We start from the raw sequence: 12,231 nt of genomic DNA on the forward strand, positions 1-12,231 counted from the left end.
GATTTTTGGAGGAACTCTTAAAACATTGCTCTTTTAGGCATTAAGGATGAAATTATTTAACCCCCTGGAGGGAACAGGCTACTGTTTGCACACCTGAATGGATTTTTACACTGCTCAAGCCCATTATTAGCTGTAAGGTATATGTGAAATAGGACAAGGCAGATATTTTGGGAGTGTGTAGAGTGATGGGGCAGTAACAAAATAATTAACTGGGCTGAATCCCACAGAGCAGTGTCTCAGATATTAACCCATCCCAGTGCCTGACACACACTGACAGCCTCATGGGCTTAAAGTGCTCCTCTGGAGTTAATGGAAGTGCTGTACTGGATCACAGCCAGGCTGCTCAGCTTCTTCTGGGATTGTGTCCTGAAAGAACAACCACCTGAAACATCCCCTTCTTCCAACAAGATCTACAGAAATCCAGGAGAAGCTGCTGCCAAACCAGGCACAGCAACAAAGGGGTGTTAAGGCCTTTCCCAACACAAGAGAGGTGTGGATGTGTTGGAGGGAGCCCAAAGGAGGCCACCAAGTTGATCAGAGGGCTGGAACACCTCTCCTGTGAAGGCAGTCTGAGAGAGCTGGGGCTGTTCAGCCTGGGGAAGGGAAGGCTCTGGGAAGCTCAGAACCCCTTCCAGTGTTTAAACAGGAATTATGAGAAAGCTGCCGAGGGACTCTTTTATAAGAGAAGGTAGTGCTGGAACAAGGGAGAATGGTCTTCAGCTGAAGTAGAGCAGGTTTATGTTGGATATTAGGAAGAAATTCTTCCCCGTGAGGGTGGGGAGGCCCTGGCACAGGTTGCCCAGAGAAGATGTGGCTGCCCCATTCCTGGAAGTGTTCAAGGCCAGGTTGGGTGGGGTTTGGAGCTACCTGGGATAGTGGAAGGTGTCCCTGCCCATGGCAGGGGGTAGAACTAGATGAGCTTTAAGGTCCCTTCCAACCCAAACCATTTTGGGATTCTATGATTCTTTCTAAAAAACTCAAATAAAACCTGTTATTAAGTATTTTTAATAAGTGTTTAAGAACCCAGTCTCCAAAGAATAGACACAGTAAGCAGTACACAGAGTGTGTCATTGCTTAGGGGTAGATTCATAATGTTGTTTCTGAGGAAAAAAGTGGGAGAGATCAGTCAAGTGTTAAAAGATAAAACTCATCTTCAACAGACAGAGACATACTCAGCCATGGCTGAGATTGCCTTGCACTGAGGAACCAGATATCTCTTGGCACATATAAGACTTCTTGGAAATAGAAATATATAGAAATATAGAAATTTTCAACGTTGGAGAAGGATGTGTAAAATCACTAAACTTCTGTTGTATTGTAATCATATGTATCTTTAATAAGATTCAAAACAGCAATTACTGCACTCTCTGGGGTACCCAGTGTTGAACCTACACAGGGTCCAGACTTTTGAGCAAATCCAGCTCTCCTGATTTCATTCCTTTCACTGTGTCAAATCAGGAATGAGTTTGGCCCCTGTGCTGCCAGAGGAAGAGAACACATTGAAAACTTGGTTTAAATGAGCTACATCAACAGCACATGATAAATAAAGGCAGAGCTATTGTATGTAGAAATTATGTTGTCAGATGGAAACACAGAGCAGTAAATAAGTGTTTCTTTAATAAAAGGGAAAAACATGTTGAGAAAAAGGATCTTTAGAGAGAAGGAAACTGGCTGGGAAAACATGTCAATACCATAAGAACCTAGGCCTAAAGCAGCCAATCTCAAAGTAAAGAGAAGAAAATGCACTCTGAAATCAAACCTTCAGGTTTACTGAAGTTGAGCTTTCCACTTCAAAAGTTATCTTGTAGGATGTGCCTTCTCCTTTCAACTCTAATCCAAATCAATAGTATTGCAGCCTGTGGTATACAACTGGTATTAAAATACAATAACTAAACACTTAAGGCAATAAACCAAATAAAGTGTCACTGGCTCAATTAATAGACACCTCTTATACTATTTCTTTTATATTGAGCATCTGTTTCTAAAAGGACCTGGCATCATACATCTAAAGACAGATTTTTCCTGCCTTATTCATGGGCTAAGAATATCACCTAGCAAGCCAGAGGGAAGATTTCTGAGGTCATTAACATCTCTAAATAGTGAAAGGTTCAAACCCATGCCAAACCATAAAATATGTATATACATATATGTCTCTATGGAAACTATAAACTGCAAGAAGAATGTCTAAGACCAGAAAGAAAACTAGATAGTGCTGCCTCCTCACACCTATTTTATTTCTATGCTAAAATCCCTCAACATTTCAAGGGTACAGAGACCCTTTTACTGTCACTGACAACTGAATTTATAAACATTTCATTTATAAACATTAATTTCCACAGAAACAGGTACTAACAGTACATTTGTGCCTAAGCAGACACACGAGGTTTTTAACATGCTTGCCCAAATTACCAAACTACTAAATCAAATAGGACATAAAATTATAGAAAGGTTTCTCGAAAAGAATTCTGTTGAAAGATACACAGAAAGATTGCTCCAAGAGAAGAAATCTCCAATTATGGAAATTCAAGTAGGTGGACTGTGGCTCTCATGAATTGCTATCAATATTCATTAATCCAATAAATTCCTATTTCTAAATACACTGAGTTGTCTCGGACATTGTTATGTCCAGGAAGGCTAAATAATACAGTATTTTAAACATATTTTAAGTATTGGTTGTCAGGAAACAGAGCATTAAAAACCTGATCTAAAGTTTAATTCTAAGGGAATTAATTGCTTGATCAAAGCCACTTAATTGTCACCTCTGTACTAAAAAGGTTTGGATCAGGCTCTCCATAATACTTTTTAGATGATTGAAACACTTGCCAAAGCATTTGACTGAAGTAATTATAACTATTGCCACTGATTAGTGAAAATTAATATTCCTCTTGGCAAAATTGTCATTGTTTCTAATTTCTTCTTCCTTTTTTTTTTTTAATAACCCTTCTCTGCCATTCTTTTATCTGGTGTTCACTTTGCTTTTATAATAATAATTCAAATAAAATAGCAGTATTTTTTTTCAAAGTAATCCGTTGTCAATTGCTAATATTAGGCCAGCAAAAAAAAATGTTGAAAAGGTAAAACCTCAAGGAAAAAAAAGCAAGACTTCTACAGCCTTCTACAAGAATTCTACAGGCTTTCTTTTTCTTTTTCCACAATTACCTTCAAATCAGCATCCCTCATGCTTACTTCTCATCTTTTGGGAATATTCCTTAAAAATCTGCAGAGCCCCAGAAAACTTTTATAGCAAAATCCAAACGAAGTAAAACTTTTGAAACTTTCCCATTCCCTCCAGGTACCAGAAGTAAAAAAAAATAAAAAAAAATAAAAAAAGTAAATGTCAGACTAATAATAAATGTAGAGGAAGGAAGAGAACAGTGTGAGGAGGGCATGAAATTTGGCAGATGTTTTGCCTGAGTTGCTATGGCACTATTATTACATCCCCTGTAGTCAGGGAATACCTTTGGTTTGGGTTTTATCAGACTTTCCAGCATTCTTCAGTGGAATTCAATTTGCAGGGAAACAACTTTCAGTGCAAATTCTACCTGTAGGTTAAATTTAAAGCTTTCAGGACTAGGGTTTTAATTACAGAGCTCCCAACACTTGCTGGCTCACAGGGGAAGTGCTGGAGACAGGGAAAAAACGTGTTGCTTTCATCCCTGGTCCTGACCATGGAAGTCCTGAGCTAGAAGGTAGGGAAAGAGAACTTGTTATTTTCCCCTATAGGAGAAAAAGGAGAAAGTTACCACCAGCAAATTTATTTTACAGCTTTTCACCCTGCCAGCCAACCTCTGAATGGCATCCCTTGACACAAATTGTTACCTGGTGGTTGCACTTTGATTTGGAAACGATGCATACAGATTTGCTGAGGTAAAAAACCAGAAAAGAGCAGCTCCGGGAAAGTCTGTCACACTGAGCTAAAAACACGTCTGGAAGTCTTTCCTTTCCTTAAGGAACAGTTTTATATTTAGAAGTGAGTTAATTACAATTGCTTGCACCGTTCTGTAGAGCACAGATGGCAAACTCTTACCTCCTTCTTGGTAAATTCTGGTGGATGGTCATTTTTGTCGTCAATAAGAATAGTGGCAGTTGCTGTGCCAGTCAGTCCCACATCAAGACCCCCCATATCCTTGGCTTCTATAACCAGCTCGTATTTTGGGCTTTCCATAGTCTGAAAAAAAAAAGGAACAGAAAAGGAAGGGTTAAAAAAAAAAACCCTCACACAAATAACATACTACTTTTAATTCATATTAAAATAATAAATTGAAAAATTCTCAAACTTTATTTGGCCCGATAAAACATAGCATAGAAACAGATCTGTTATCACAGTGTTTTACCAAAACAGCAGCACAGCTTTGCAGGAGCTTCAGCTGCTACTCTGCAGCCCTCATTTGCAATACAGCATGAAGGTGAATATTGGTAAACAGTACCTAATTTATCCTGTTATTTAAGAAGATTAGGAAAGAGGCAAGAAATTAAAATATCCTTGCTCTTTACAAGTAAGTTCTACCTTCAGTGCACCAATATTTAGCAGCTTGCTTCATCAGTGTTATGATGGGTATGTAATTAAATACTAATGTCACAATCTACATATAAATTCGCTCTATTAAATCCCATTCATTCTGTGTATTAGCATTTAGACTGGTAATCTAAGTTTGCTTCACTGGAAGAAACAAAAAAGCAGTTTCTAAAATGGGCAGGGACTGGCAGTTGTTGCCCAAAGCAAACACACAGAGTGTATTTGCTGACATGGAAGATCTCTGATTCTGGTGCCATGGGTACCTGCCCGGCTGCCTCCCTGCTGTGGAACCAGACAGCACAGGGCCAGAGCAAAAGCCACCCTTAATTTCCTCCTCCCAAAACAGCCTTAACTTGGAAAAAAATAAAAACACCTGTGGTCACCATTCTGCAGTGGGAATGTGACAGCATTTGGAATTCTCCTCCCTCACATCAAAGCACATCTGTTTGCAAGCTGGACCGTGGGTCAGTAACAGCTCCACCAAAGGGAGCAATTATCAGCATCAGAACCTGCTCCCATGGAACTCGAAGGGAGTGCTGACATGGATTCACTGGAGACAAGGCTGGGCACCTCATTAAAATGGATTTTGTATGGCTGCCTATATGGGACCATCTGCCCTAAGGTCACGTGTGCTGCACCATCAGCAGAGGGCACAGCTGGGAAGTGCTGCAGTCACCTTCAAAACTGCATGGTAAGAACATCTCATGTGCTCAGGAATGTTTATTCAAAACTCCCCTGAACAACAAAACCTCCTCTGGATCCTTGGGGTGAAGTGACAGAATGACGTCAGAGCAGATCCCTGAGCCAACTGTGTCTGCAAGACCCAGGATGCACATCTTTGGCATCACTCATCCTGTGTCCTTTATCCCTTTTCCAGGGAATTAGCAGGGAGACAGCTCGGCAGAGCAACCTCTCAGGTCACACAATCTCTGTGGCCAAGTGGTTTGAAAGCATTCCCTAAATAGTGCATTCTGCATCATGTGTTTTCCTGGGCACATCACGCCACCTTTTCTGGAGCATGTGTAAGAAGGAGATCCCAACTCCTCAGATTTTGAAGCATTTTTAGGCCATGAGAAAAGCAACCCCACCAGTTGCTCATCAGATCAGCTATTATGAAGCAATATATTTATGTAAAATCAATAAGTCAAGCTAGAAGATATATTTTGTTCTAAAGATGTATGGACTACTAGAAAATCAGATGCCACTGCCACACATGGGATCCTAAAAAATGTATTTCCTTAAGTCTTGCAACATTATTTCATGAAATTCATCTCAGAAGGCAGCAAACCAAGAACAGGAATTTGATTTATAACATCATAAAAATACACGCAAAGAAATATTGCGGACATGTCTCCAACACAAACTCACATTACAGAGTGGAACAAAATTTACTGTTTTCATATATTTATTTTCTAAAATGCATTCAGTGTATTAAAACCTCAATGAAGCTCCTCTCCCCTCCCTTACCTGCAACTTTTACATTGATTAGGAAATTGTTATTATTGTATGGAAAACTTGCAAAGCCATTTATCACTTCATGTTTATAAGTCTCTTTGCTCAGAAAGAGGCCCATTTTTACTCACAAATTGGCCTTTTTTCCTTTGAAAACTGTCCCATTTTCTACTGAAAGCCAGCCCATTTATTCTAGAAATTGCATGTACTGTAGCAGAAATGTCTGTGACAGGAGTCCAATGTTCAAGCTCGCAATGAAATGTGGAAAACCTTGAATTTGAGTAGTATTTCATATCATTACTAATACTTCACTGCTATGCAGCACTTCCTACGTCTAGTGCTGTCCCCAAATATTTGCTTTGTTAGAGAAAGCAGCTCCTCACAGACCCAAACCCCAGAGCAGAGGCAGGTTCCCATCAGATGCTCTCTTCATACCAGGAGATACCATGTAAAGGACTTTTTAGCAATTCTTGTACTTTTAGCCCAGCTAATTCAGGCACTCGTAGCAATTATTTGGGTCTGTGTGATTTCCCAGGGTGCTGGTAAATCCCAGGATCTGTGGACAGAGCCTGGATCCCTGTGCTCCCACCAACCCCCTCCCTCAGCTGATGCCTCTGAGGAGGGTCTGTACTGAGACCTCCCCCAGGACTGGGGCTGCACTAAAAGCTCTCATGGCACCTGCTCATCTTTTCCCTTTTCCCAAGGCTCAAACCTTTTACCCCAGCACGGTCTTTTCCCTGTTTTTGCTCCCATCCTTTGAGGAATGAGTGCTCCTGGATAGGAGCAGTGGAGCCTTCCTTCACTTTCTCCATCCCTGCCATCTCCATCCTCTCCTCTCCCTGCAGGGGAGGGGGAAATGCAGCACCCAAAACTGGCAGCATTTGGGTCCCCCCCTGTGGCTCAGACTCTTGTCCCACCTTGTCACTGCCTATCACTTAACCCAGACCTGCTGCTAAGTAACCTAAACTCTGAAGCACACTCCTACAAAAACAATCCAGTACCATTTGGATAGTGAGATATTGGCCATCAAAATACACCCCAACCCTCAACGAGTGGGATCTACAGCTAAAAAGGAAAATAGATTATTTTAATTAATGAACATCAAGTCACTGTTTGTGTGGCTTATTAGTTATCAACCGTGACTTCATGGAGAGTAACACTGTTGGGAGGGTTTGTATAATTACAGCAGGAGAGCCATTCCTTTCCCCATAAATTTTCACTCTTGTCATTTAGCCATGGCAGGGGTGACCCTTCCAAAATGTGTGCTTTGCCAAGGAGGTGAGTTGTGTCCTGAGTGCTTTGCTTCAAATGTCCACCCACTGCCAGTGTTAACATTCCGACCAGATTTCCCTCCCCTGCTGCCCTGACATAACTGGTTCAGCACCAGAAAACAAGGAGAGGCCAGAAAAGGCACTTTTCCAGGGTTCAGGTTCCTGCCAAAGCCAGCAGGATCTAATCCCAACAGAGGGAAACAAACAGTTCAGTGCAGACACACACAGGTGGAACAAACCCAGGGAGTTCTTTCAGGTGATGCTGACTGAAAGCAGACAATGATGGTTTTCTGCTGGGTTTGAATCTTCTAATATTTTCTACAGATACAATAAAAAACTATCAGTGATTGAAGAGAAGCAAGCCCTGGTTAGTATTTCACACCACCAGCAGCAACAGTCCAAGCCTAAGTCTTGGTTCTGGCTATCACTTTTAGGTTGTAGGATTTATTTTTAAATTCCACTGGAATTTACATCATTGTCAGCACAGTGGGACCCAAAATGCAAGATGGAAACCAGTGGAACTACTTGGATGATTACAAGTCTGTCAAGAGCAGGACTCCAGAACCCAACTCTCCAGAGTTCCCTCCTGGCTGGGTGTCCCTGTGAATCACCTAACACAAGGTTTTCCTGCAGTGCTCTCCTGTCACTGTGAGACACTCAGGAATTGCACATCCCAAAGAGGGCACACTCAATATCACAGCACCCAAACCTTCCTTTAGTGCTCAGGCCTCATCCAAAAAATAACTTGGGGAGAATAGAAATTCCCAAATTCACAGAAAATGCTCAGTTGCTAAGATCAAAACAATGTTTGGGAAGCAAATAGCACACAGAACATTCAAAATCCTTACAAGGGTTTCAAGTATCCTTTCAGGCCTATCTTAATATTAATTTTCAATGAAGAGTTTTCTTACTATTTCGTGGATATTAGTATTTCTGTAGTGATGCAAAAATGCCTCAACACTTCTATTTATAATTCTGTTTATAAATTATGTATTCATGCATAATACTGTATCAGTGGTGTGCTGCCATATCATATTTGTACTAATGACTTTATAATATAATGCTAACCGGAAAGAAAAATTCTTAGGATTCAAATATTTTCAGTGCATGCTAAATAAATGCTTGTGTTCATTTAAGATGATAATTGCATATAATGCATACTGAATGTGTCCTATTAAGACATAATCAATGTTCTTGCTGAGTAACAATCTCAATATTGAATCTAACATTATCCCAGAGTATGCTTGTCAGGATTTTGACAAATGTAAAATTAAAAAATGAAGTAATGTGACTACTAACAGCTCTAACAGATATAATGCTTTGATAATTATAATATCAGCATTTATTTTATATACCAATTGCTGCTGCATAAAAAGGGCAATATGCATAGGGGCTTTGCATTTAGAGCTTGAATTACAGTTTGATGAATACAAAACCCCAAACAATTTTGTAACATAAATCCTCTTTAGCTCACCAATTTCCAATTTTTTTTTTTTATATCATAAAGGAAGGTCTACAGTTTAATCACTGTAATAATGTACTTCTGTTATGAAGAAAATCAATATCTATTTACTACCCATGGGAGACATAGGTACGTCTGGAAGGAAAAGGAAGACTAAATTTTCTCCTTCAGCAGCAGCCATTAAATAAAAAAAAAAAAGAAATTGCTCTAAAGTGCATGTTACAAATAGGTTCCCTGGCCAGAGATATTTGTTTTCCATCATGAGGAAATCTGTAACTATTTAATACATAGGATGTACAGGATCAGGACTTTCATTCTTCCTAATGCTGACATAACTGTAGGACTGGTATATGGGGTTATTAATGTTACATGGAAATACAGGAACTGTTTCCAATAGTCTGTGTAAAATTACCAGTTTTGACTGGCACACAAATTAGGATTTAAAGTTGCCATTGAATTCATATCATTTTGGAGAAGGCTGCCAGCCATGCTGTGGTGACAAGTTTCCCTTTGAGAAATATTAGAAAACTGCAGAGAAAAACTATTTGCTGACTGTTCACACCCTCACTGAACACACAAATGCATCTTGGCTCTTGGATATATAATAACACCACTCAAGGGAGCTTCCTTATATAAGAATGTTATTAATAAGAATTTCTCCTTGGGCAGAGATCACCAATCCCTAGGACAGAACAGTGACTGAAGCTTGGGTTTAGCTGGAGATATTTCCCCTTAAATTATTATTGTTAGTTAGGCTCCTGCCAAAAATAAGTGGAGGGAAGAGAGCAAATATTCAGTATTCTAAAGAAAAACCGCATAAAATATATAAAGCACTCAAGTCAGTACCCCTACACTGATTTTTACCAGCCAAAATATATTTCCCTGAGTATAATCCTTTTGAAACAGAGAGGCATGTTGATCTGCAGCAGCTACTCACTAGATGCTCATGGTTTGGGAAAAGAATAATTTTCCATGTCAGCTGTGCTAGAAGCATAAAGTACTATAATAATTTTTAATAGCAGGCAAGAACAAGAATCACAATGTCCCAAAGAAAATACTTGCTGTCAAACATTCTTAAATCACACTTTCCTTTTTAAAACACAAGCTATGTTTCAGCTTTCCTTCTGGACCAAGGTATGTAATTTCTTTTTCTTTTTTTTTTCTTTTTTTTTTTTTTTTCAGGGAAAAAAACCCTCAGTTGTTCCCCACAATTAAACAGCACCACAGAAATCTTTCACTCCAGTGTGAAAGCATCAATTATTATGCAACTTCTTTTGCTTATTTTAGACCATTTAATCACTCTGCTATTATTCCACACTCAGAGGTGCCAGGAATACAACAATCACACTCATCTCACTCAAACCCTCTGTCAGCAGCAGACAATAGCTGTGGGGAGTCTCTGCTCCCCACTAATGGGCTGGATTAAAGAAAAGACAACTACAGGATGGTCTATATGCAAATATAGGCCCTGATATGTGCAAACATTCCCTTTGTGTTGACATGTTGACTGTCATTGCTGCTGGGCCCTTCCAGAGGTTGGGCTGAGTTTAAAGAACACATATAATCACCCTTGTTAGACCTGAGTTCCCTCAGGAGAAGGAGGAACATGTTACAGTTTTCCTGCTCTTCTTGCAGCCACAGTCTGGGACATCAACCACAGAAATCACACACAGCGTCCCGTGTGCTGCATGTTCCTCATGGAATTCCCCTTTCCCAGTGCTTGCATCAAGGAGAACCTGTGCATGAAGCCCCAGGTATTCTCCTGGCCTGGTATTTTACCATGGTACTCTGGCATTACTTCTCTTCCTTGCTGACTGGACACCTACCAGTTTTTATACTCCAATTTTTGATGCTGGGTAGAAAACACTCTATGTTATTCACATTAATTAATTGCACTCAGATAAAAACTATTTATCACAGAATCACAGAGTATACTGAGTTGGAAAGGACCCATGAGGACCATCAAGTCCAACCCTTAGCCCTGCACAGGACCATCCCCAAGAGTCACACCCTGAGAGTATCCAAATGCTCCTTGAGCTCTCTGTGCCCTGGAGAGCCTGTTCAGTGCCCAAACACCCTCTGGGGGAAGAACCTCTTTGTCATATCCAACCTAAACCTCCTCTGACACAACTTCAGCCCATTCCCTCGGGTTCTGCCACTGTTCACCACACTGATGGACTGGGTGGCAAAGAGTTTCCCTGTTGCTTAACATTTTCCAAGGCTGCATATTGAACACTGTAAAAATGCTAGTAAACAAAAAAATCTCAAGGGCTTTTTCATTAAAATTAGAATACGTGGTTAGAGACATTAAGAGTCTCATTGACAGAGCCACTGTTCTCCCCAGCCCTCATTAATACACTTCTAAGGAAATTAAAACTACCTTAAATTCTGCCAATTTATACGTAATTATTTTCACAAAGGTAAGAGCTTGAACAGAGAATATAAAAAGAACCGTGTCTTGGAATAAATAAGTGTCTGCATCAGCACACCTGGCTGGATGTGGGAAGGTAAGATTCAGTTCTATTTTCTCAACAGGACATTCAACCTGGTTGTCTTGGCCAGCAAAACCTGAAAGGAGCACTCAAGAATTCCCTTCTCAATTACAGATATTTATTCCAATAAAGTTGTGTGTTTTTTTTTTTTTTAAATCACTATGTTTCTGTAACAAATGCTCATTTTGGCAACCAATATATTTCCATAAAAACTGATCTCCTGTAACACCCAATCAGCTTTATTTGCAGTGTTAATTACATATTTCATTTTAACTGTCATAATTTGCAATTCAAATAATCTGCAGGCCAAAAGGTATTTGCTGAAAAAATGGCCAAATAATTTTCAGCCATTAACATATTAGAGTTGTACAATCTGTTTGCAGACAATTTGTGAGGAGAAAGAAGGGCAAAGTTGTTCTAATAAATTATTAGTTGCAAATTATTGAATCATTCCTAGTCCCTGCCATAGGTAGAAATGAGTCTATTTAAATCCAAAAACATAAAAGGAGAGACAAGTTTCTCCTACACAGTAACCTAAAATGGTTTTTAGTAGAGACAGCTTTTCAAATATCTCTATAAAAACCCCTTGCCAAAAATTCCCAAAGTATATGGAGGGTGTGAAGGTCAGATAATATGGATCAGTACAGTGATGAGCTGAGGTGCTCTGCTGTAACTTAGAGAGAAAAAATCATGAGCAACCCCAAAAGTATTCAAGCCTGAAAGGATTCTCAGGCCAACATAAATCAGCACAGCTCCACTGACTTTAAATGGACTTCCAAGGTTTATTGACACATTTATTAAGCTTTAACCCCCCAAGTTTATGAAGGAACACGCACATATGCTTCAATGCCATAAGATGCTTGTCCCTCTTGTAAAACTGGCAGGTTCCCTTAGGTTTGCATTCAAACCAAGGCAGAACTCAGTGCAAGAGGCTGTCCTTCCAAATCATTGTGACACCAAAAGACTGGGAACCAGTGGTCCCAAAACACACACTTTGAAAAAAAGTCCCCAAATTCTTCAAAAGGGGAGGATGAAGGT

At 39.8% G+C, this 12,231-nt stretch overlaps 1 protein-coding gene across 3 annotated transcripts in view; it reads right to left on the bottom strand.

Annotated features, from left to right (window-relative positions):
* CDH13 (cadherin 13) overlaps positions 1-12,231 on the bottom strand; it is a 446,130-nt gene that overhangs the window by 84,593 nt on the left and 349,306 nt on the right. For all 3 annotated transcript variants that reach the window (XM_051801744.1, XM_051801745.1, XM_051801743.1), the window contains one exon: positions 4,028-4,168. In XM_051801744.1, the coding sequence (XP_051657704.1) occupies positions 4,028-4,168 (141 nt within the window). The remainder of the gene's footprint in view (positions 1-4,027; positions 4,169-12,231) is intronic.

Source organism: Manacus candei, unplaced genomic scaffold, assembly GCF_025592945.1.
Source record: "Manacus candei isolate 608988 ecotype Guabito, Panama unplaced genomic scaffold, ASM2559294v1 h1tg000053l, whole genome shotgun sequence".
Classification (NCBI taxonomy): domain Eukaryota; kingdom Metazoa; phylum Chordata; class Aves; order Passeriformes; family Pipridae; genus Manacus; species Manacus candei.